Raw genomic sequence first — 27374 nt, 5'->3', positions numbered from 1 at the left:
TTTGCTTTACTGATCCATGCCTTACAGAAGGTTTTTTTAGGATGTTTCCAATTAAGTAGGATAAACTTTTTTGCATAGTAAAGTAAAAACTTATATAGACAACGTGTAGCAGCATGAACGGGGAGTTAATCCACAAGCCTAAAAAGGCAGACCCTAAAGTGCATAATCCCCAGGGCTCCATGGATTCAAGAACCTCATGCCAGTAATTTTGGAGAACTCTACACTCCCAGAACATATGTAACACCGTGCCAGTGGTTATTAGACATCTCGACATTCTGCCGAGGCTGATCTGTCTATTATGTAAAGTCGAAAAGGGTTATAGTAAATCCCGTATTAACCTGTCACAGGCACAGATAAGTGGAGGACCAATGTTATCAGGGAGTGACCAAGTCAAACATGTCACTCTTCCATTTCTGAAGGGCTTTTTCTACAGCAGACATTTTAAACTTAAAATGTATTACTCATCAGAAAAGACAAAAACCATCATCTCAGAAGGAGAAAGGAATACCTCTTACAGAATTAAAGCGCTTTTCCAGGAATATACATTAATGGCCTATCCTGATAGTGTGATTACTGGTGGTCCCGCAACCCGGACCTCCACCGATCACCAGAATTAAGGATCCCCTTCATTGTTTAATCAGTAACAGCAGCTTGCCAGCACGTGCGGCTGTGCTTGATACTTCACCTCAGCCCTGAATAGAACTGTGGTTCCTTTGTTCTGCTTATCGTTGGATATCCCGAGGGTTAAAACACATTGATGGCTTATTCTTTAGATGGATCGTCATTGTTCTTTTTTTCTCAAAAACATCTTTCATTTTACATTTCTTATTTATTTATTTATTTGAAAAACACATTTGTAGCAAAGCTGAGTTTGGAATAAAACTGTAATATGTGTTTTTAACATAGGACTGCAAATACTGAACCTATTGGGTTATCTTAAAGGGGTTGTCCACTACCGGACAACTGATGACCTATCCACTGGATAGGTCATCAGTACATGATCTGTGGGGGTCCGACATCTGGACCCCACACCGTTACGCCACTCCTTCTGCCTCCAGACACCGGACATCCATGCCTTAAAGCAGATGGCTCCGGTTGTGGAATAGTGGCCGAGCTGCAGCACTGCAGCTCTGCTCCTATTCAAGCGAATAGAAGCAGTGCTGCAGTTTGGCAGCATGGCCGTTATGCAATGTACGGAGCCAACTGCTTCTGGCTCCGTACATTTCATAATATGGCATTACATCCGGTGCCCGCAGCCCACCGAAGCAGCTGATCGGTGCGGGGTTCGGGTATCGGACCTGCACCGATCATATACTGACGACCTATCCGGGGATAGGTCATCAGTTGCCAGGTAGTGGACAATCCCTTTAACTTAGAGTCCTCATGATGTACACGCACCTAAACACCAGAGAAGTTAAATGACAACATTTCTGCTTTGTCTGGATTTGGTTGTTTTCTTGCTCACTTTTATAGGAATATCCAGGCGTCTTTGCTCCATTCTGACCTTTTGTATTCATGCATACCAGCCTCCCACCGAAACATATTCATAGCCCTGTACTAAATTGTTTGCAAGCCTCTCTGTGGAAGAACATGAAATTCATTTGAGTACATTAAAGTGTCACTCTGGGTTCCCATTTAACAGTCTCTGGTATTTTATGTGCACTTCCAGCATGGGTGGTAATGTTCTTTTCCGAGTTCCTTGCAAGGCTGTTCTGCTGTTTTCTGGCTGACAGAGGCAAATGGATACTCCCTGTCAGCCAATTTATACGTCTGAATCTTTTTCCCCTGTTGAGTAACAGATGTATTTCCTGAATTTATGTGTGCCAGAGTTGTGTGTCATGTACCATTGCTTTTATTTTAATTTAATTATTTATTTTTGATATTTATTTCTTTTTCCGCAGACTAAACTTGCCAATGGCACTTCCAGCATGATTGTGCCGAAGCAGAGGAAGTTGTCCGCAAACTACGAGAAAGAAAAGGACTTCTGTGTCAAGTACTTTGAGCAGTGGTCAGAGCGCGATCAGGTGGAGTTTGTTGAGCACCTGATCTCTCGAATGTGCCACTACCAACATGGACACATAAATACATACCTTAAGCCAATGCTACAAAGGGACTTCATCACCGCACTTCCAGGTAAAGTATTCAGCCTGTTTGAGCCATGGCTCCTATTCCACCAGCTGCTGAGAGGATGGATACTGCTTAGCTCCTCCTCCCTGGCGTGACTACTGCACATGACACAGAGCATGCCCGCAGCACTCTCTCCCATAAAAGTCAAAAGGTTGTTTTCTGACTTAAAGGGAATCTGTCAGCAGTTTGGACACCTCAACACTGCTGACAGTTCTATATAGCGGACGGAGGGAGCAGTGTAACTATACCTGGGGTGATGGTCATGCATGTTGCAATACCAAGAAATCCTTGTGTTAAAGTTCCCTGTGCCCTGGAGACGGCCCCTTCATGTTCATTGCTTCTGGTTCTTTTCATTGAACGTTCCCCATCCCCTCTCCCTCAGCTCCAAGTGATGGCTCTAGCCTCCAATCAGGAGACTGGTAGAACTGTCACTCAGAGCAGACGGGAGAGGCTGGGGAACGGTAACTGCGGAGAGGCCAAAGCGCTACACATCACAGGGCCATCTCAGTGGCACTTGCGTTTGCGGTGCAGGGGACATTAAAACGTGGATTTTTCAGTCAATCAACCGGCATGACCATCACCCCAGGTATGGTTGCGCTGCTCTCTCCATTTTCTATATAGTACAGTCAGCAGTTATGAAGGGTCAAAACTGCTGACAGATTCCCTCCATACACATGAGATAGATGTCAGTTGAATGATGGAAATCAAGCATGCCCAATTCCTTTCTCCCCTGACACCTGCTGTTTTGACATATTTGCGTAGCCCCCATACACATTTGATCATTAGTCATTACTGGATTTTCTACTCATTGTAGATTGGAACGACATGGCACATTTTTTATTTTTTTTGTTAACTATCGTTGGCACCCCCAGTTTTCATTATTATTTGTGACTTGTAGACAAGCTATATTGTCCCATTTACCACTAACGTAGATGTTTGTGCTGGATAAATGTTATACGTCACAGTATGGTTGCTTGGCAAATAAAAGGTTACTGTAGTCACATGATGGCTGTTTTTATATCCGCTTTTTTTTTTCTCTACCAAATGTGCCAACGCATTTAAAGGGATGGCTTTGTTTCCGGCCAGCAGACGGTTAAAATAAAGCAGGCTTGTCTCAACAGAAGCAAAGTCTCACACTGAGATATTGAGTTTTAATGCAGTTTATATGCACTGTCGAATGTCAGCTGGGTTGGGTGGCTAGGGGCCAGTTGTCCCTCTGGGCTGGTGAGACTTAATGATTTAAACCCCTGGGAAAGACCACTTGTCCGCCACAAAAACAGATGCAATAAAGCTTTTCAGCTGCCCAGAACCTCTTGGGATACAGACATGTCAATCATATGTTTTATTATGTCGTTGATTACTTGAAACAAGCTTTATTATTCAAGAGGTCCTGCTTCAGATAGGCTCCTATATACTGGGTACAGAGAGAAATGCTCCAGTCAGGCAGACGTCCAGATCATTATCTAATCTTCAGTCTGAGCTTTGTATATACCGGAGACAAAACATATTCTTGTTCTAGCAACATATAGCCCTGCTATTCCGCAGAATGGGGGGGGGGTCCCCATTTAATCATCATTTATGCATCTTGCTAATGATTGGATCCATAAATTTGTAAACCATTACAGTTTCGGCGTGAATTCATGCTTCATATTGCAAATAATGCACTAAAACTGCACTGTATTCAAATGTTCTTTTGCCTCTGTATGTGCGTTTAATTAGATATAGTCATAAATGACTACTAGAAAGCTCTCAGTGGTCTAGTACTGATCTCACAAGTTCCAGTCACACTTGATTGGGACATCAGAATTCCTTAGAGGGTTTGTCCAGGATTAGAAAAAGCATATCTGCTTTCTTCCAAAAACAGTGCCACACCTGTCCACAGGTTATTCGTGATATTGCAGCTCAGCCCGATTTGCTTCAATGGAGCTGAGCTGCAATTAAGAAACAAGGACAGGTATGGTGATGTTTTTGAAAGAAAGCAGCCATTCTTTTTCTAATCCTGGACAGCCCCTTTAATTCTTAGTTAAAACTTAGTTCCTTAAAACTTAGTAAAAAGTCCTTTAATCTTGCATAATTTTGGAAAATTTGATAATCCAACACAGGATTTCCAGCACAGAATTACAATATAATTTGACCAACAGTAGAAGACTGAGCGGAGAGAACCAATTAGAAAATTTCTCCAATTTAAAAAAACGAAGGCTAAGGTTTTTCTTTTGCATCTGGACCTCCCACGGCTCATCAGAAGAATAACATAAAAGCCAATGGCGCTCCAACTCCAGTTCTTATAAACTGCAGAAAGTCTTGTTGTTGCATCCATAATACGGGCGCAAAAAGGCACCCGTCTGAAAGTGGGATATGGGTATACTCACGGATACCGGTCGTGCTGCATGGTCAAAAACCACTTGTCGTTTTACCACAAACTACCATGGTTTTCAACCATGCGACACACTAGTCATATGTGTAAATACACCCTTAGCCCTTTTGTTTGTGCCACAACTTAAATACAGCGAGCGTGGTCCTGTACAATGCTCTGTATGTACGGGAGCTGTACGTACGGAGCTTATCTTCCCTATGTGTAATTTTTCTGGGGAGAACATTTCCGTACATACGGTTAACAATGAAACGTGCCACAATTTTCTTCGGATGAATTCAAGAACGGGTGCCCTACAAAGCGGAGATGGCCTTAGGCCTGCATGAGACCTTATAGTAGCAGATTTTGTGTTCACTTATTATTATAGACTTTCTTCCAGAAGGTCCTCTATCCTTACAAGTCACCAGTCCAACTGATGAGGGATTAAAGGAATTCTCCTGTATATCATTTTGATTTTCTTTAACAAGAAAAGCTAATGGAGTCCCGTAATATGTATAATCATGTCAAAGATCTAATCATTTTCATACATGTCATCACAGGATCCCGAAATAGTCAGCCATATCTAATATGACTTTTTTTTTTTTTATTCTTTTTGATGTGAACTAAATGTACAGATAGGGACCGCAAAAAATTCAGCAAGCCTGGCCGTAGACAAATAATTAGTTTGAGTGAGTTGCCAATTTTAAGAGTTGAAATTGATTTCAGGGAATGTTTGCATGGTATTCCACGACCATTATGAGAATCACCTGATTGAATCTGCCTGCTTCTACATGTGACTCGTAGCTTGTGCTGTATGCGAATAGTTAAGAACCAGTGTAGGGATGGGAAGAACTGAAGTTTTATAGTAGCTGCTTCGACCTCCCTTCTGAGAAAACTCATAATATACTGATCATTCTACTAAAATGTGACATGTACAGAAATAACCTCCTGCCAGTTAATATTTATATCATTTTCGACTCCCTTTTCACCGGGAAGACGCAGGAAGAGGTTATGAGTGCAACTATCTTGGTTTATTGACGTCTGCTCCTTCAAGATTTTGGTGAAGATTAGACTTGAGTGGGTGTTTAAGAATTTTAATAGCCATGACCGTCTATTCTAAAGAGTATATAAAACCCCCCACTGTATGCAGATATAGATCCGCTAATACAAATGGAAGGGCATTAATCAGGCACTTAAGCTTCTCCATTTCGTTTTTGTGCCACTTTTGCTATGTTGATGAAGATAAAATTTGGATTAATTAGCAGGACGGGTCTTAGGCATACAGTAGTTTACATGAAAAGCTCCAAAGAGACGGGTATCTAGACAATTAAAGGGAATGTATCACTTCTTTTTTTTTTTTTACTAATTAAAGCCTGATAATAATGCATAATCTTTTGTTATAATCTGGGGGTTGTTTTTATTGTAAATTTTGTTTTAGTCTATTTTCTGTACATGATTAAGGGGGCAGCGATCTTGCCTGAGCTGCTGTTAACAGCATTTAAACATATGCTTTATAGCATTTACAAGGACCATAGAAACCTGCGAACAGGAGGGGACCCAGAGTTTTCTGGGCATACTCTGTGACCTGTACAGAGGTCTTTGTGTAGGAAGGGATAGGAGGGGAGCTATGTCCATCCCCCATTGCCAATGGTGGGTCCTGTGTTTGATGTGTTTTATATAATATATATATATATATATATATATATATATATATGTATGTTACCTGCCATTGTTATCCTGTCTGTGATGATAATGAGATGACTGCTGAGCAGTGATCTCCACAGAACAGGAAGGGTCAGTCTTTTGTGAGGCTCAGTGGCCAGAGGGAAAACTGCAAGATTAAGGGCCTTTTCATATCAGCGTTGGTTTCCATTTGTCACCATTGTGTAAGGTTTCTGTTTTTTTATTTACGGAATCAATAGAGCAGTTGAAAACGGAAACGATAAGCAACGGAAGCATTACCATTGAGATCAATGGTGATTCAAATAGAACCTATGGTTTCCGTTGCCTTTCAGTTGAGGGGTTCCTCCGACAGAAATGTCAGACGGAACCCCTCAACAGAAACCAACTCTGATGTGAACAGAGCCGTAGGGATTTATTTTTAATGTAGATAATGAAACAGAAAATGTGAAAAAAAAAATAATTTAAGAATATGTTTGACATAAAAACTTGATTTAAACAATAGGTAATTTTCTCATGGCCTATTCCCCTTAACTATTTTGCCATTTGTCTGAGCTCTATATTTATAAAATAATCTTTGGGATGAAAAATTTGTTTTTACCCTAGCAAAATTGATTCGTTGCTATTCCCAATAATGGGGATTCCATTCAGATTACAGTTTACACTTCTTCTCTATTATAATGATTACAGTGATTGGATCAGGGAAACTTACATTTACCAGTAGTTCATATAATAGGATTTGATGGATCCAATAATTATGACCATTTTTATGTTGGGGTAGGGCCAGGCAATCAAACGGAAAAAAAACGAACCGAAATTCAGCGCAGATAACTGACATCATCTTGCGCATTTTGGTTTTCTTGTTTTTTTTCTACTTCCAACTGTATCTGCGCCCTCAGGCTGCAGATAGATTTGAATCCTATAGTGGAGCGGGGACCGTCAATGCTCTGCTCTACTATCCACTGTATAACACTGGCTGCTCACAGCTCAGCGCAGACAGGCGCGATGACGCCACTGCCTTGCTCCTGTCTGGGTTGGGCTGTGAGCATCTCAACTTGCATATTATCAGAGTCCGCTGGACTTCTCCCATATACAGCCATTTCAGTCATCGTATTGGTCCACGGTGTCAACCACAGTGCCCACCGCAATTGTATATACACGGATAATGGCGGTTATATACCAGGTTGAGGGGTAATATACAGGGAGGATGGGGGTCCCTGTATATTAACTCCATCATTCCTGTATATAACAGCCATCATTCCTGTATATAACCCTCATCATTCCTGTATATTACCCCATCAACCCTGTATACAGGGATGATGGGGGTTATATACAGGGATGATGGGGGTTATATACAGGGTTGATGGGGTAATATACAGGGCTGATGGGTGTTATATACAGGAATGACGGGAGTTATATACAGAAATGATGGGGGTTATATACAGGGACCCCCATCACCCTCATATATACCAGCTCACCATCATCCCTGTATATAACCCCCATCATTCCTGTATATAACCCCCTAAACCAGAAGTAAATAGGGTGGGCATTGAGGACACCATGGACCAATAGGATCTCTGAAACACCGGTATATGGCAGAAGTCCAGCAGAATCTGAAAATATGCACCGAGCCACACAGACCGGAGGAGCAGGGGGATCTTCTCCACCCATCGTTGGAACAAGGTTAGGTTAGTATGTATTTTATTATTTTTCTTAGGCACTATTTGGCCTGTATTGGGCCTCTACATGCTACACAGGAATTCTTGCTACTTCTAGACAAAAACATGCAAGAGAATGGGGAAAAAAGGGAAGGAACAAGAATGTGTGTTTTAGCTATCTGTGTGGTGAGAGGGAGACTTAAACAGCCAGTGTGCAGCAAATAAAGACACATCTTGGAGTAGTTATGAGTCAAATTAACGTCCACTATACGGTTCATTGTTCTTTTTCTTTCCTAGTATAACATTTCTTCTTTGTGTATCCTAGTCTGCTGGTATTGCTTCTATTTTCATGTTGTCCACTTTTATTTGCAGCTCGTGGACTAGATCATATAGCAGAAAATATCTTGTCTTACCTGGATGCCCAATCATTGTGCTCTGCAGAGCTTGTATGCAAGGAGTGGTACCGAGTCACATCAGATGGTATGTTGTGGAAAAAACTCATTGAACGAATGGTCCGAACTGACTCCTTGTGGAAAGGACTGGCAGAGAGAAGAGGATGGTAAGCATTAACCCAGTCACTGAATCTAAGAATCTGATGCTTCAACCCAGTGTCACTGTTCAATAAAATGAATTGTATACATTTAATGGCCCAGACAACAGGTTGCTTTACAGGATTGTCCAAACAGTCTGTGCCCATGAACTCAGTTTCTTTTGACAATGTTAGTCCCCATGCACACAACCGTAGATTTAATCCGTAAATACGGACCCATTCATTTCTATGGTCGACGGACACCTACCCGTATCTTTACGGGAAGGTGTCCGTGCCGTAGAAACCTTCCGTAAAAAATAGTCCTATTTTTTTTATTTTACGGAATGTGCACCCATACTTTATAATGGGAGCACGGTCCGCGCTGTCCTTGATCTGCCACATTCCGCTGTAATACCCTGTAGTTGCATGTAGACAGAACATTTGCACTTTCAAGATGAGATTACCTTTATAAATGCGTTGCCTTAAACAAGAATCTTAATGTCCTTTAGGAGTATTAACATGTTCTTTTTAAAACCGAAAATAAGTGTTCCTGAATCTGCCAGAGTTAAACTGTTTCTTCTCTGTCTTATGAGTCCATCGAGCCCTATTACCTGTCTCCTGGAACCACAAAGCAGTCAGCTTTTTAGAATAGCCTCTGTAAATATGAATGAAAGAATTTGCATTAAGCCATCTTTTGTGAGTTTCTAACTCAATAATCTTCCCGATTTTTCAAGCAAGAGCCACTTCAGGAAAAATAACTTCAAATATGAAACATATTAAGCCCTTGCACGGCACTTTAACTCTCTGTTCTAATGTTAATGTTTGACGTGTTTCCTCAAAAGTTATGTCTATGGGCCTTCAAAAAGTGCAACAGGTCTCGTCATGATTCTGTTTTGCAGTTTGTTGACTTTATATACCAGTGTTTCTCAACTCAAATCTTCAAGTTCCCCCAACAAATCTTGATGTCAGGATATCTCATGTAGGGAACATCTATGGCAATGCACTGGTAATAGCTGAACAACCTGCACAATTCTGGGGAAATAATGAAAACATGACTTGTTGGGTCATGTACTCCTCGAGGACTAGAGTTGACATACTTTGATACGCTACTCTTGTGAAATGAGCAAGTGTTTGGACAAGCATCCTTGATTTACTTACTTTACTTTGTTGTGTAGAGAAGAATGACTGACCAATAACTGTCTTCAATTCTGATCATCCAGGATCTAAAAAAAGCTAAAAAATCATCTTGATCCTGAATCATTCAATGGTCTGGATTTTGCGCCAAAGGGCTTCAATGTCTAACCACATCCAACCTGTGTAAAATACTTCAGAGAGGGAGTGGGGATCAATCTAGAAGCACATGCATTTTAATTTTTTTTAGTTGATGAAAGTATTTGGGATCCTGGACATTACATCTATATGTAGAACATCTCATTCCAAACTTGGTAGTGAGGATTGTGTCCTTAGACCAATATTTTTATGTGCTTCAGAGCTATGCAGTCCTGATTTGGGAACTTGTGTGGACTACTACTTCAGGACGAGTTATTGATACTCCTATACATTTCCACTTTACAATAACAACAATTACAATTAACCGGGGAAACTCCTCTGACATTTGATGAACTGATTTCTTAAAAAGGTGGCATCCTGCTATCGTGCCACATTGAAAGTCTGACTTCCTCAATAAAACCTTTTCTAATTCCAGTGGTTTTATATTCTGTTTTTGAGGGTAGTTCAGTGAACAATTTCTCCTGTTCCTCAGCAAATTCTGATATGAGTTGTGTCACGTAGATAAGTCGTGTCACATAGATATGTCAGAGAGTGGCTCCCTCGCTGGCACACCCAGCCTGCCTGTCCATTAATTGTCAGAGGTTCCAGGAGCTAAACCCGCAGTGATCAGCTGATCGCCAAGGCTGTCTGCAGAGAAGGGTTTATCTTCCTACGATAACCTCTTAAAAACTTCGTTCACATCTGCGTTGGAGGCTTTGTTAGGGGCCTCTGTCGGAGATCCGGCAGAAATTACCAGAGAAAATAGTGCAGCATGCTCCGCAATTGTCTCCGGTAAAACGACGGTCACCCCGATGGAAAGCCAATGGAACACATTAAAGTCAATGGGTTCTGTTGGCTGCTGGTGGTATCCGTCGTGCAACGGAACCGTTACCTCCGTTATTACCTTGTTCTGCTCCTCTGACGGAGCAGAACAACAGAACACACCGACGTAGGTGTGAACCAAACTTAATCCTGTTTTGATACATTATCATCAAAAAGCAACCAGAATATTTTTTTATTTTTTTCCCTGACACTTTAAGAATTTTTTAGCAAAAATATTGTCCTACCTTGAACATTATCAGTTAATTTTGAGTGTAGATATAGTTTTACTAAATCTGAATTGGGACGGCCTAATTATACAGAGTAATTCAGCAAAGCAGTAATACATGTAAACTCCCTCAGTTTGTAATGAATATTGTATTTTTCTTTAATATTGGCAAAGCAATGGGAGAAACTCTATACGTATGTACCCAATTAATCATCAGGGCTTTGGGTCTCACCAGGTTCCGTTGGCAGGGCACAGATTTAGTTCTTTTAATACGGGTAAAGAGATTATTTAAAATGAGTTTACTATATCAACAGCAGCATTTCTTCAATCTATGCTGCAGCTAGATATCAGCGGAGATGTAACTGTATTTCTAGCGCTAAGACTGGTGTAAATTAATAGCTGGATCGGAATTGAGACTAATATGGCATTTGTGATGCTTTGGTGCTCAAGCAGTTTTGTAATATAAATATATAATCATATGTATATGTTTCTTTGATTACATTTTTGCCTCTTCTTTGTCAGTGAAGAAAAAAATATATTTAATGAGACACTAAAGATAAAAAATAAAAGAAAAAATTTCATATTTTCATCTTTCTTGATTATGTTCCATAGTACAATCAAAAGCGGGAAAAACAAAGAAAGCAAGTCTTCTATATGTGTCCCTTAAGGCAGCTCTTCGCCCTTTCTTCTCTCTGTTCAATACATTTGAAACCATTAGTACAGGAAAGGGACAGGTATTAGGATGCTTTCTCTTGGCTGGGAGGCAGCTTGCTGAAGATGAAACCTTCCCCCACTACTCCATTTGCAATCACAACATTCTTAGCTAATGCCTGGCTGAACATATAGGCGACCCAATTGAGATAGACCCTTGTTTTTGTGCCAGATTTCTGCAAAAGTGTTTTTTCTTCTCTCGCTTGTAGAAACATTTCTTAATTTCTAGATTTATTGAGATAGACCCTTGTTTTTGTGCCAGATTTCTGCAAAAGTGTTTTTTCTTCTCTCGCTTGTAGAAACATTTCTTAATTTCTAGATTTATTGGCTCTTTAAGGAATAAAAAAATCACAGCTCATTCATGATGCATTGAGGGGGAACAGTATATTACCGAATCCCTTCCTACATACGTGTATATGATAGGGGACTCACAGGCACAGAAGCTGTGCCTACATGCCCAGTCAAGGAAGAATAGCTATTATTCACAGCCACTCCAGCCATGGCCATTTAAGCCCCTTCAGCACCACAAATGGTAGAGATCCTGGCGCTGTCAAAGGAAGGGGGTTTCTTTATATAATGATCACCCCCTAGCATTCTGTTTACCAGTGCTGGCAATCATACACTGGCAGATGGGGGCCTAACAATGGTAAGTTAACCTAGGTATGCTCTAGCAGGATGGCGCTGACCATTGTATATGGACAAAGGTCAAGTTAACAAGAAAAATACAGGTTGTTTTTTTTTTGGGGGGGGGGGATTTTGTGCACCACAATAAGCTTGTCTTGATAACTTGACCTCTGTGCAAACAGATGTACATATATTACTGATCCGGCAAACCGGTGTAACAGCGGCAGATATTTATTCAACTCCAAACCCTTCACGGTATTGTGCCCCTGCTGCACAACTAGAAAGGTGGGCATTTTGGGCACAGATTTTGTCCGAAACATGAATAAACACATTTGATGTCCCCATTTTTATAATAACCTACACAATAAAGTGATCATATCATGTAAGGTAAACGGCATTCCACCATTTACAAAAATTCCTATATATTACACACTAACTTTTATATTTACCCCAAAAATACCTAAAAAATCTATAACTTATCCAGCAAAAGACAAGGCCTGAAATAGTGACCTAGTCATAAAAATAAAAAGTTATGGCTCACAGGGAGACAAAAACAAAATAAATTCATTAACTACTGTGCAGCTTAAAATAAAATGACCTAGGAGTATTTCTTCAGTAATCTTCTAATTGGATATTTCTATCTTCCTGTTCTAGACCTAAGAACTTTATGATCGTAAATTTAATAAGCAGAATTTAACAAGTACTCCATTGTCAGAATTGGCAAAGTTTTTTCTTTTTTAAATATTGCAGTTTTACTTTGTCTGTTTTATGTGTTACAAAAAACAGGACTATTGCATCCTGACCATAGCATTAATATATGCAATATACATATAATACATATATTAATGGGATTGTCAGGATGTATGGGTATGTATGTAGTAAAGGCCGTGTTATAACCTCTTCTCTTACAGAATTAATATGGTAAAATAATCTATGGATGAAAAAAAATAATCCCTCTTCCTTCCCTTTCTAAATATTTCCTGTGCATAATGATATTCAGATAGGGCCAAGGTTTGTAAGAGAAAATCCCCCCCTGGGCAGCTGTTGCTATTCATTACTATAAAAGATTAAAGCAAGTTTTTATGTTTACAGCATCTCTGAGAAGTGTGCCGATACTCTACATTGGGATCGGGTATAGTTTGGCACCTGGCACTTGCAATAGATACCAGCTGCATCTCTTTCTCTGTTATGCAGCAACCGATCAATGGGTGAAGATAATATCTTGAGTTGTGTCTTGTGTATTCTTTATTCTTTCTCTGTGACCATGAAAACTTATTTTTCTTGTCTTTTTAGGGGTCAGTATCTATTTAAAAGCAAGCCACCCGATGGAAAGACACCACCTAATTCCTTCTACAGAGCACTTTATCCTAAAATTATCCAAGACATTGAGGTAAGCACTGCTAACACAATGCTATGTTGCAGTCAAAAGAACAGTAACTCAGAAGACTCATCCCAGCTCTTAGTTGGTTTCTGGCCTCAAAACCAAAGGTATTAGTGATGCCATGGAATATCAGCAGTGCCTAGACAAGGAAATGAGTTGATTGACACTTAAGGTAATAGGAGTAACACAACTCTATTGTTTTATGATGTAAGACTAACCTACAAGAACAAACAGTTATAAAAACACGGCTAACAAACCTTGTTGAAGAATTTTTTATTTGATTGATCTTGACGACTTGTTCTTCTGATATTTCTGTCCCTCATTTTTCCCATCTATTTCCTTTTAATAATAGACGATAGAATCCAATTGGCGGTGTGGACGACATAGCTTACAAAGAATTCACTGTCGGAGTGAGACAAGCAAAGGTGTCTACTGTTTACAGTATGATGACCAGAAGATCGTGAGCGGACTCCGAGATAACACCATAAAGGTAAAAAAAAATTATTTATCTGATATTATTCTAAACTGTTTTTAAATTTCTACACATAGTCCTGAAAGTCATTCATTTATTTGGTTAACTATTCCAGGTTGCCAGTTTTGGACCTTTTTTAGTGCACCAACTCAATAATTTGTCTTCATTGCGTCCTTGATATTGTGGCTTTCTTCTTACTGCATTTCCACAATTCCTCATAACCGTCTGTTCCCTACTCTGTGGCTCTCCTACTGTTTCAAACTACAGGTTTTTGAGACTAGTCATGATATTTGGCTCAAAGATCATGTATCACGCCTATTTTTTGTCTTAGCCTTGCACATTGCCGGTCTTGCACCCTTTCGGTTCCCCAACCCCCACTTGTCTCTATAGCACACTTGTTATTTTTGGTTGTTTTGTGTTTTTTTTCCACAATACCTCATAATAGTTTAGACTAGTGTTTCCTAACCTGCGGCTCTCCAGCTGTAGCAAAATTACCAGGAGTTGTAGTTTTGCAACAGCTGAAGAGCGAAAGATTGGGGAGCACTGGTCTAGATGCTGTATCCTGTACACAGAGCAGCTGTATCATGCGCTGAGACCTGAATCAGTCAGGTCAGCGGGACTGACGGTTTCAGTGACCGTGGGTCCTGTATGGCTCTGACACGCAGGATCAAGCTGTTACCGATCACATATAAGTTCATAACTTAGATGTGATGGATAACGGGTGGATCCTGGGTGTCAGAGACATGCAGGACCCGCTGACATTGAACCCGTCAGTCCCACTGACCTGACTAAATCAGGTCTCAGCGCATAATACAGCTGCTCTGTTTACAGGATTTACTGGTCTAGATGCTTTGTATCCTGTTATACAAAATAGTTGTATCGTGCACAGAGACCTGAATCCGTCAAGTCAGCAGCACTGACGGTTCAGTACCCGTCAGTGCCACTGACCTGACGGATTCAGGTCTCCGCGCACAATATAGCTGCTCTGTTTACAGGATACATGGCAGCTGTATCTCAAAAAGTAAAAATCATTTTTAATAAAACGTATTTAGAAAGTTGCACCAAACAAACTGATAGACTTTTTATTTAAAAAAGCAAACTATTTCAAAGGTGTACATAGCCTTTAATATTAAGCCTTGAGTGTACTTGTTATTCTTCTATGCCTATGAAGCCAAGTTGCATAATTTTAGGCATTCATTGGTGATTTAATTGAGATTCATCCAGTCTTGCACTTCTTTATATGATTTATATTCTCGCCATAGAGTTGGTTTGTGGTTGTATCTCAAGACAGACTTTTTTTTAACACTGTTATTCTGGGAAGCCCCATTAAGAATTAGTTAGTAGTTTATGATGAGCACCATTTAAGATAGCCGGGTTCATCTATCATCCTATGTCTTGCAAAAAATGCTTACAAGTGCAAGATATATACGGTAATATCAATGCATCGCTTGTGTACTGAACTTTGGTGTAATGTGGATCTTTCTTTTATTAGGAGGCTACATGTATCACAACTGGCAACTCTTTTGTTTGATACATTGGCAATAGTCATGTCATAATTATTTTGGATACTTTTTGTTTAATAGTGCTATTTTGTTGTCCTAGATTTGGGATAAGAACACTTTGGAGTGTAAGCGAGTACTGACAGGACACACAGGGTCTGTTCTATGTCTCCAGTATGATGAGAGAGTAATCATTACGGGCTCATCTGACTCCACTGTCAGGTATATTACATATTATTTACATCATTGTGATTCCTGTATAATATGTAATGATCATTGAGATGGATTTGCTCCACCATACTTGCAACTTACACTTTGTAATAATTTACTTTTGCAGTGCAATAACCTGTACAGGTGCCTTTTTGACAATTTCCTGTAATGACTGCTAAATTTGGAATCCGTTATTTATGTTACTGCTTATAAAACAGTATAAAAGTATAAATGCATTGTTAAGCTTTATATGTTATTCCAGTGTATTCCTATGGAAAGTAACAGTTTGTGATGTGACCTTCTCAATGGCAGGTTAATGTTTTAAATATATGTGACCCCAATGTGTTGATAGTTGTTTGTCACGTTTTTGGGGGCCCTTGTAATCGAATTAAAAAATCACTAACATAAAGCTCAATATTTACACTGAGAAATCATTGATGCCAGAATATAGCTATTATATATAAAATTCACACCAGCTATATTCGAGTATAGTTTATATTGCTCCAACAACAGAGGCAGCTTTTACAATAATAAATAGTCTTTAAATAGGCTCCTCCCACTGGGAAAAATTACGACAAATAATACGTCAGGAAAGAAAGACCAATTTTAATATCAATGGACATATATCCTGTAAAGGTTATTGTATTGGACAGACCACATTTTAATTGCAGATAGACTTCACCTTAAAGAGTAACTAAACATTTAACAAACTTCTGACATGTTATAGTGACATGTCAGAAGTTTTGATTGGTGGGGGTCCGAGCACGGAGACCCCTACCAATCGCTAAAACAAAGCTGCAGAAACACTTGTGTGAGCAGTCAGCCACTTAGTTTCTGTTTAGCTTTTTCCAGAAATCAATGTAGCGGAGTACGGGCTCAATAGAACGTCTATGAGCCCGTACTCGGATACATCGGCTTCTCGGAAAAAGCTGAACAGAAACGAAGTGGCTGAGCGCTCACACGAGCGCTTCTGCAGCTTTGTTTTAGCGATTGGTGGGGGTCTCAGTGCTCGGACTCCCACCAATCAAAACTTCTGACATATCACTATGACATGTCAGACGTTCGTTGAACGTTTAGTTTTTTATGCAACTTTTAAAATCACTATTATTAAAGAAAAATTACTTTTTAAGATACAGCTTCTATGTATCTTGTATACATAGAAGCTATATTGTTCTGTCTCAGCCGATTCCGGCAGTTCAGCTGAACTGACGGCTCTACTGAAAGCTGGTCTTACGTGTCTCTGACATTATGAACGTAGATGTGATTGTTATTAGCAGGATCCGGTGTGTCAGAGACTTGCAGTACCAGCTTTCAGCCGAGCCGTCAGTTCAACTGAACTGACAGAATGGTAAAGCTTCTACGTATACAGGATGCAAAAAAGCTGTATCTTAAAAAGTTCAAAACATTTTTTAATAAAAGTTGCATAAAAACACTAAATACGTCCATTTAATTTAAAAAAAATGCTTACAAAGGTTACATAGCCTTTAAATTGTATAAGGATTCCTAGTTCTATGGTGTTAGTTCCTTTAAAATCTCATCGAAGGAGAAAAGGCCTTCTCTCCATACGTTTATTGTAGCCATTAACATTAAAAGTCTCACGCTGCATCTTCACTAAACCAACAGCTACAAACTACAGGGAGACTCACAATGCCTCTTCCACATTACTGCTTTTTATTACAAGGGCTCTCATCTTCTTAAAATGATTGTAAAAGGCTAAGGAGAGGAACGTAAAAAGACTAATTACGGAGAGAGCCCCACGCTGCCCAAGGGAAGGGCAGACAAGACTTCAAGCATAAATCAATTATTCCAAAGTGAACGTTTATATTCAGTAAGAAGAACCTCTGAAACAAATGGAAATCATATTAACCATTGTTTTGTCTAGACGTGGGCATATGTTAAAATGTATAAACTGCATATAAGGGATAACACAGGCTTTATAGGGCATTGGAGAGATATTAGAGATCACTCATAGAACATTGTATTACTGTTATCATTTATTTATACAGTGCTAGCAAATTCCACAGTATTGTACTATGAGGGTAATCATTCACATCCGTCCCTGTCCCAGTGGAGCTTACAATCTATTTTGCCTTCCACAGGGCCAGTTTCAAAGGAGCAAATAAATCTATTAGTTTGTTTTTGGGCTCTGAGGTGAAGATGAAATGAGGAATCACAGACATTGGAAGGACATATAAACTCAGCATAGATGGTGTCCTTGAAAGAAACATACGCATAGTCCCAGCAATTTAAGGCAGGCCTGGCCAAATCTTGGCCAGGTCTAGGGGCCATCTCCCAAAAAGTTAGGAGCCAGCAATGACACAGCAGATCCAAACAAGCCGATCAAATGTGTAGTTAGGCTTTCCTTCAACCGGGGCAAACATTCAGTTTGTTCCCCCCTCAAATAAATCAAAAATGTAGCTTCTTTTTTTTTTTTGTTTGTTTTATTTAATCGGGTTGTCTGCTTTTTAGAGTCATTTTTGTTAGATGCGTCCTCAAAAATAAGCTGATCACGGGTTGCTCTGTGTAGCCACTGCTCCGGTCTCAGTCCAAAAGGATAATGCCCCAAAACACACAGCTAAAAACATCCAAGAATGGCTAAGTGCAAAGCATTGGACTATTCTGAAGTGGCTTCTGTGAGCCCTGATCCTGTAGAACATCTGTGGAAGGAGCTGAAATCTGCAGTCTGGAGAAGGCACCTTCACACCTGAGACAGCTGGAGCCGTGTCCTCACGAGGGGTGGCCACAATACCCGTGGACAGGTGCAGAAGTCTCATTGAGAGTTACAGAAATAGTTTGTTTGCAGTGATTGCCTCAATAGGTTGGGCAACAAAATATTAAGTTAAGGGGACCATCATTTTTGTCCTGGCAGTTTCATAAATTTTTATTTATTTTTTCTGTTGAACCACAATTCAAAAGCAACGTGTTATTTACATTAGTTGATTTTCAGTAAATTAAAATGTATTATTACTTTTGTCAGTTTCAAGTTATTTCAGTGACCATTGTGGGTTTTCCTTTCTTTAACGGAATGGTACCAACAATTTTGTCCATGACTGTATATTTCAAGATGTCTTCTTGTTGATAATCAGTAGGAACATTCATTTTATATATTTCAACATTGAAATTGCGACACCAAGAAGGAAAAGTTCTGGAATTTGTGGAAATCACAGGATCGATAGACATATTTATGATATGCAAATTATAAAAAAATGGAAACAAAATATTCCAAACATCTTGATTTATTCTGTATCGAGTATGAGCGTCACGTGCAGAAATATACGCACTTACACACCTTGGCATGCTATTAATGAGGTAATTAACCCCTTCCCGCCGCAGCCATTTTTCAGATTTTCATTTTCGTTTTTTCCTCCCCACTTTCCAAAAGCCATAACTTTTTTATTTTTCCGTCGATATATTCCTATGAGGGCTTGATTTTTGCGGGACGAGTTGTAGTTTTTCGTAGCGTGATCCTGCTCGTTCCTCTGAAGTGTCGGCTGTAACATACTTGGGGAAGACCTGGAACCCTTTCTGAAAATAGGTAATATCATAACTGATGAACCACTTTAGCTTTTGTAAAACTCTCTGGCCTATCTATATTTGAGAGAAAAAATACATTAATTAAATGAGAAGCATGGTGTACGAACAGACCAAAATGTCTTATATGTTTGCTCCTTTTTTTTCAAATACGTGGTATAATTGAGAGCTGCATTCACAATCATGCTAGTTGCTATTGGAAACAGTCGACAAACTTGTCAACAGACACAGCACTAAAAGCTAAGCTGAGCTCCTACGATTACCTCCTAATTATCAGATTAATATTCATAGCCTGGTGGACAACACGTCCAAGAATGCAAATCACCAGAGCAAGAAATGCTGAGAGATTTGAGCTCTGAAGCCAGCAGAATTTTGAGTGAAGATTTAGATATTAATGCAGAGTGTAACTCAGGATCAGTACAAGAAAATACAGTTACTCAACTTTTTGTTCAACTTGTTTCAGCTGTTCCCATTGACTTAATCACAGAGACCACCGTACATGCACAGCCACATCTCCATTCTTTTTCTGCATGGATCCTGCGGCCCTGGCTGTAAGGCTATACCATGTCATTTGCAAACATTGGCTTTGACAGCAGAGGCATAGCTAAAGGCTCATGGGCTCGATGCAAAGGTTCTTCTTGTGCCCCCCCAAACTTCTCATGGCCAACAGCCCGCAGCTTTCAGCTGCATCACTGGGTCTCCTAAGTGACCCAATGATGCAGCACTAGCAGCCATGGGCATCACTTTGGTCTTAAAACGTCAGGGAAATTAGCCACAATACATATACCCCCCAAAAAAATTGTGTATGTGTGCGCGTGTGTATATGTATGAGACAGCATATCTGTAGCACTACAACCCTTTAGCTATGGATAGGATTAGATACAGTGGCTCAGCAGACCGTATCACACATGATAGGCTTAGATATAGGGCCCAACTCTCTGACATTGCGGCTCCAGCGCTGGACGCAGAAAAGGTAAGTATAAGAATTATTTTGCTTTTTTATTTGTTACTAATTATTTTTGTGTTTGTGCTTTTTTACAAGTTCGGTTATTGGACTACATTGGATTCTAGGACTACTTCGATAACGGCATTTTTTTTTTATTCTTAATGAAATGGGTAACGAGGATTGTGTGTGGAATTTTTATTTTAATAAAATATTTTTTCTATGTGTGTCTTTTTTTAAACTTTATTACAGGCACCTTAGTAATGGCCGCTTGCTGATTGACAGCGTCCATTACTAAGGCGGGGCTTAGTGTTAGACAGGAAGAGGCTAACACTAACCCCCATTATTACCCCAGTACCCACCGCCACCAGGGGTACCGGGAAGAGATCTGTAGAGATGGAGGGGCACTGGTGCAGACACAGGCTGTTATTATTAGTCTGGGAAAACCCAAAAACAGTGGCCTTTCCCATCCTGGAAATGCTAGCCTGCTGCTGCTATGTTGTATCCGGCTGGTTATAAAAATGGGGGAACCCCACATCGTTCTTTCCAATTAATTTTTTTTTTTTTTTTTTTTTTTACATGGACGTGGGGTCCCCCCCATTTTTCATAACCAGCCAGATACAACATAGCAGCAGCCTAGCATTACCAGGGTGGTAAGGGTCACTGTGTTTGGCCTTTCCCAGCCTAATGATACTAGCCTGCGGCCGCAGATGATCGGGTACTGGATGGTACCCTGCTCTTCCCGGCACACCTGGTGGCGATGGGTAATGGGGTAATAATGGGGGTTAGTGTTAGCCCCTGCACCGGCTAACACTAAGCCCCACCTTAGTAATTGATGCTGTCAATCAGTCAGCGGCCATTACTAAGGTGGTAGCAATAAAGTTTAAAAAAAATACAAAGACATAGAAAAAATAGGTTTATTGAAATAAAGAGCCCCCACACAACCCTCGTTGATAATAAAAAAAAGCCGTCATCGAAGTAGTCCTCGAATCCGACGTAGTCCAACAATCGAACCTGTAGTAAAACCTAAAAAAAAAAAACAAACAGTAATAAGGGCCAGTTCACATCACCGCTGCCCTTCCGTTGAGGGGTTTCCGTTTGTCGGGTAACCCCTCAACGGAAAGGCAAACTGAAACTAGCGCAGTCGACTGAAAGGGCAACGGGGATGTAAACACAGCCTAACACATATGGTAGGCTTAGATACAGGGCCCATGTGCATGTGTGATACTGTTTGTTGGACCCTGTAGGCTTAAAAGGGTTGTCCAGTATAGGTCATCAATAGCTGATGGGTCGGGGTCCAACTCCCGGGACCCCCGACAATCAGCTGTTTTGAAGGGGGTGCAGCGCTCATACGAGCGCTACTTTCCCTTACTTGCTCACACTGTGAATCACTGACATGTCCGTGTCGGCGATTCACAGTCTGAGAAAGTGACCGTAATCAAGGGAAAACAGCGCCCGTACAAGCGCTGCACCCCCTTTAAAACAGCTGATTCGCGGGGATCCCGGGAGTCGGAACCCAACCTATCAGCTCCAGCAGACAGTAATGTTAAACTTAGCCTCCTGTTTGGCCGCAGCGGGGGTCCTGACTCCATCCAGGGTCGGGATGTTGTGCGCAACGCACAGCGCTGTGATGTCAGGACTTCCGCTGCGCTCCGGAAAGAGAGTAAGTACTATCAGTTACTATAGTAACAGGGGCCCGTGTAGTTTATTACATAGGTCCCGGTTACTATAGTAACTTTTCATTGATGTGGTTTCGGGCACGGATGCAAATTGTGACCGCTGCGACCCCTATAGTTACGCCATTGATTTACTACTGAATCTCTGTGAATGCCACACATATTTATCTTATTGACCCTTTTGATATTACGTCAGGTACGTAAGGCAAACAGTTCTTACACTGGCTGCTCCTTGTTTGAGTAGCTGGGTCACTTTAAATGTCCTACCTTTCCAATGTTCTGTAAACTGCGAGAGAAGGCCAGATGAGAGTGAAATTGTCCTATTCATTTTGCAGTTCAAAACAGGTCACAAGGAAAAGATAAATTGTTTTTATTTCTTTTTAGTTGACCTTTATTCTACCGTCAAATGTTACCATATATAAGTTTCCGGTAAATACCAGAACATTGTGCACTTTATTTTATTTGCCTCCATCAACTTTTGTTTAGAGCAAAGTTAGAAAAGTATTTCAAAAAGTCACTTATAAAAAAGAGTAACGGCTTTCATCCACACTAGCAGTGAGTTGCATTTTGATAAAGAAAAAAAATAAAGAATTGCATGAGATTAGAAGAAAGAGTCTTTTTTTTCCCATGAGAGAGTGACATTCTTCTTCCACCCCATTAACTTGCTCCTGCTCTAAACTAGCTCAGTGATTAGTCGATCGACACAGATCCCTCTTCAGAAATCTCCAGGGATCAGCGGCCACTACAGGGCAAATGTAGTATTACATGGTAACCATTGAAATGACTTGCCATCCATGTAATACATGAAGGGTCTCTGTCTGCCACAGCAAAACCAGCTATTTATTAGCGTCTCCCTAGTCTGGCTCATAAAGGGAAATTTCAAACTGGGGAGGCCCCTCTATAATGTAAATATTCCCTAAAAGTGCGTATGAAAAGTGGTTGTTTCAGTGATAAAACAGAAATAAAACATTTTGATAACTCCTTGGCAGCGAATGGAGAAGAAAATACAATTCAAAATCAGTACTGAAAAGAATTTGCAAACGTACTCCACATGTCGATTTAAAATGTTATTCTTTATATGGCCAATTTGACCTTTTGGTGAATTGCACGCGATGCATATTACGTTAGGATTTACCACGCAAATCTTCCTGTACCAAATCTGCAGCATAATGCAAAAAATGAGAGTTCAAGTAATCTCATCTACACGTAGCAGAATTTTTCCCGCAAGTAAATTAACCTGCAGTTCGTATTTTAAAATCTGCAGCATATCCATTTATCTTGTGTTTCCGTATCAGAATTGAATTTGGCAAGTTTATAAAAAAAAATGCACCAAAATCTGCATCATAAAATTCGCACCTGTTTCCGCATCACAATGTAAAACATGCACCAAAAAAACGCATTCAAAATCACAACATTAAGTTCAGATTTTACCTGCAGAATTATCTGCGTTTATCTGCGGTTTTGTATTTGTATTTTCTGCACCAAATTATGTAACGTGTGCACGTAGCCTTAATAAGGAGTCATTTTTTTTTCATATTTTTCTCTTTGAAATGAAGAGTTGAAAGCGATCTGTGCTTATGATTTCCATAGTTGCCCTCCTTAGGCCCATTGCTGTCGTTACATTTTTTTTTCCCCATTAATGCATGGAGAGGAAATCATTGTTTTCATGCAGTATGGTTTACCCTGGGAAAGCTGTAATATAATACACCAGCTTTATTTTCATTGCCTTCTCTGCTGTGATTGTTGAGAAATGTCTAGTCAGCATAACAAGCATCAGGTCCCATAATAATCAGCTTTCTCCTTGAATGTGAAATGCGTCTTTCTACTAAATTTTAAATAAGTGACACAAAAGCAATAAGCCGTGCGCTGAATAATCCGTTTTTCTTCACATTTCAAAAATTGTCCCGATATTTATGTACTTTTCCCTTAATATATTATACCTGCTGCTTTTCATAGGGATCCAGAGTCAATCTTTGTACAGGCTTGTGTATCACTGCGGATTATTTCAAGATTTGAGGAAATGGATAAACTACATATTTGTGCTGTCTGCGACTTTACTCCATAACATGAAATATTTAAGTGTTCTGAAGCTGAAGTACAATAAATGAAATAATTTGCCACTGGGCTTTTATTTTATATCCAATCTTATGTGACTGGTTTGATTGCAGGGTTTGGGATGTAAACACGGGAGAGATGCTGAATACGCTGATTCACCATTGCGAGGCGGTGCTGCATTTACGTTTTAATAACGGGATGATGGTCACCTGCTCCAAAGATCGTTCCATCGCAGTGTGGGACATGGCCTCTGCCACTGATATCACACTACGGAGGGTACTTGTAGGACATAGAGCTGCGGTAAATGTGGTGGACTTTGATGACAAGTACATAGTTTCTGCATCTGGGGACAGAACTATAAAGGTAAGTTCTTTCTAGGAAAATAGTTATAATGCAACTAGATCAGTAGTCCCCATAAAAATAAAAAAAATCCACAATAAATAGAAATTCTTGTTGTTCTCTTCCTTCTAAATGTGACAACAAGAAAGTGTTGAAGGAACGAGCAAGTGTTCAGTGCATAATAGGCAGATTTAGCACGTGGTATATGTTTTTTTTACAATGGGAGTCAATTGCCGACTTATGCCACTATTTGCCATGCAGTGGCATACGTCAGGGAATACTCCCGACGTATAACTTAGACTGAAAAACGAGACGTGAACTAAACCTAAGATTGTATATAACAGTAGTGTGTTCATATGTAGAATTAGAAGTGAAGGCCTGTACCTGTCCCACCCCTCACAAGGAACGTGCTGTTTACCTTGTGTTGTTTTATATGTATAGTATTGTGTAACTGCTGATAGTGTTGTTTTTTTTTTTGTCTTTTCAAATCAGGTGTGGAACACGAGTACGTGTGAATTTGTACGTACCTTAAATGGTCACAAACGAGGGATTGCTTGTCTACAGTATCGAGATAGACTAGTGGTCAGCGGCTCCTCTGATAATACCATCAGGTAACCATGTCCTAACAACTCTTCTGTACAGGGTTAAAATTATGGACAAGAGATTATTGTTTAAAGGGGTTATCCGGGGACCAATAATTTAAAAAAATTGCTTTGCATTCATATTTTTATGTAAAAATAAGTCACTTCCTAATGTACTTTAATCAAAATGGTACTGTTCAAACCCGGTGAATTGTTCCCGGAAGTCCTGTAGCTTTTCTAATATTGATGACGCGCCCACACGGCCTCTAGTGACGGAGGGCTTTGTTCCTCTGCTGTTCGTGTCGGCGTGTTCTCAATGCATGACCGCAAGGGGCTGTCACATTGCCTATTGCTGGAGTCCCGAAGCAGAAGAGCATCAGCTAGCGCTTTGCTCGGGACTCCAGCACTGCTCCCGACATTTGGTCAGTGACTTCAGAGGGTTCCTATAGCTGGGGTTCCCGAGCAGAGCATCAGCTGATGCTCTGCCTGGGGACTCTCGTACTGCTGCCGACGTCATTCTCACTGTCCATATATGGACCGTGACATCGGCAGCAGTACGGGAGTCCCCAGGCAGAGCATCAGCTCATGCTCTGCTCGGAGACTCCACTACTGCTGCCGATGTCATTTTCCATATATGGACAGTGACTTCAAGTGTTTCCTATCGATGGAGTCCCCAGGCAGATCATCAGATGATGATCTGCCTGGGTGCTCCAGCATTGCTGCCAACGTCACTGTCCATATACAGACAGTGATGTCGGCAGCAGTACGGGAGTCCCCAGGCAGGGCATAAACTGATGCTCTGCTCGGGGACTCCAGTACTGCTGCCGACGTCACTGTCCTTATATGAACAGTGACATTGGCAGCAGCGGAGGAGTCCCTGGGAAGAGCATCAGCTGATGGTCTGCTCGGGTACCCCAGCTATAAGAAACCCCTGAAGTTACTGACCAAATGTCGGGGGCAGTGCTGGAGTCCCAAGCAAAGCGCTAGTTGATGCTTTGCTCGGGGACTCCAGCAATAGGCAATGTGGCAGCCCCTTGTGGTCATGCCATTAATAACACGGCGACACGAACAGCACCATTTAGTACCGAATTTTTCATTAAAGTACATTAGTAAGTGACTTCTTTTTACGTAAAAAAATGAATGCAAAGCAATTTTTACACATTTTTGGTCCCCGGATAACCCCTTTGACATCACCACTATAAATTACTTCAATTGCATTACAGGTCCAGAGTTTTTAGGCTACACACCTCTACTGTCCCATAGTAGATTCTCCCCCCCAAAAAAATTCCCACACATGTTCTTACAAGTGTTTGTAAAAGGTTGTCATATTATAGAGAGGAAAAAACTACTCTAGGTAAAAAGCAAGCAGAAAAACAACATGGAATGAAGGATTCATGGATACTAACGCAGCATGGCCTTCTGTTCGATGTCTAATCTGAAGAAAACCCCTTTTGGTTCCGTTCCTACGATAGGATTTGATTTGTTATTGCATTTATGGAAGAACCAACGTTATCCAACATCCATGTCACCCATGAGGAAAAGATAACTGCCCCTCTAAACTTTCTAACTAATGAATCCTGCTTTAGAGGCAATGCCTGCAGCCAAATGCATTCTATAATTTGATATCAGTCGTCATATAGACCTCTACATATTGGTGAAATGTACACGACAGAAATTCCCCAAGAACAATGTGCCACGATCTTTTTCAGAAGAGGAGGTAATAGAAATTTTTGATCCTAAATAAGCCTAGAAAGGGTTACAAAGCCATTTTCAGGCCGAATACATCTATCAAACATACCAACAGTCAGACATGGTGGTATTGTGATGGTGTGGGGTACTTTTCTGCTTAAGCACCTGGAGAACTGAACATTATTGAAAGACCTATGAATTCTACATTGTACTAAAACACTGACGTTACAAACAAATCACAGGAAATTACTTCAAAACACGGAGAAATGGCGTACCCAAGTTATGGCCACAATGTAGCGGTTACCGGGTGACTGAGACGCATCTGAAAACCGCACCAGCAGGCTGTTTTACCACAAATCGGTGCAGTTTTCAAGTTGTTTGTTACAATCACTGTGAAAACTGCATCGATTTGTGGTATAAAGGCAGTTTTCGGAGGCGCCTCGGTTGGCCGGTTAGGCGAAGTTCATGCTCTCGTTTTTTGTTGCAATTTTAACCCCTTGCCGCCGCAGCCATTTTTAGGATTTTCATTTTAATTTTTTCTTGCTGCTAGAAGCGAATTCCTCCATGCTTTTTTGGGTTTGGTTTTTACGGCATTCACCATCTGTTAACAACGACTTCTTTAAATTTATTCTGCGGGTCAATATGTTTATGGCAATACCAAACTTATATTGTTTTTTTTAGGTTTTTCTACTTTTACAAAAGAAAACTCAGTTAAAATAATATATATATTGTGTCGCCATATTGTAAGACCCATAACTTTTTTTTTTCTATCGATGTGAAGGCCTTTTTTTTGTGCAGCGAACTGTGTATTTTATTAACCTAAAAAGAGAGATCAGCAGCACATCACAGTCCCAGAGAGCATTCACAGAGAGATTTTTAAACAGGAAGGAATTTTCCAGGCGGTGCAGGCGGTGTCGAGTTGCAGCCAGAGCAACTCCAAAACAGGCAAAAGAGGTAGAAGAACCGCAGCACACACGTTATCAAGGTACAAAATAAGGTGTC

At 40.4% G+C, this 27374-nt stretch overlaps 1 protein-coding gene across 12 annotated transcripts in view; it reads left to right on the top strand.

Moving 5' to 3' along the window:
• The window catches only part of BTRC (beta-transducin repeat containing E3 ubiquitin protein ligase), a 182209-nt gene that overhangs the window by 136827 nt on the left and 18008 nt on the right, over positions 1-27374 (top strand). For all 12 annotated transcript variants that reach the window (XM_075841044.1, XM_075841042.1, XM_075841037.1 and 9 more), the window contains 7 exons: positions 1902-2133; positions 8188-8374; positions 13290-13386; positions 13730-13867; positions 15452-15570; positions 23877-24126; positions 24595-24713. In XM_075841044.1, the coding sequence (XP_075697159.1) occupies positions 1902-2133; positions 8188-8374; positions 13290-13386; positions 13730-13867; positions 15452-15570; positions 23877-24126; positions 24595-24713 (1142 nt within the window). The remainder of the gene's footprint in view (positions 1-1901; positions 2134-8187; positions 8375-13289; positions 13387-13729; positions 13868-15451; positions 15571-23876; positions 24127-24594; positions 24714-27374) is intronic.

This window comes from Rhinoderma darwinii, chromosome 11 (assembly GCF_050947455.1).
Source record: "Rhinoderma darwinii isolate aRhiDar2 chromosome 11, aRhiDar2.hap1, whole genome shotgun sequence".
NCBI lineage: Eukaryota > Metazoa > Chordata > Amphibia > Anura > Rhinodermatidae > Rhinoderma > Rhinoderma darwinii.
This window is presented reverse-complemented; position numbering and strand designations above follow the sequence as displayed.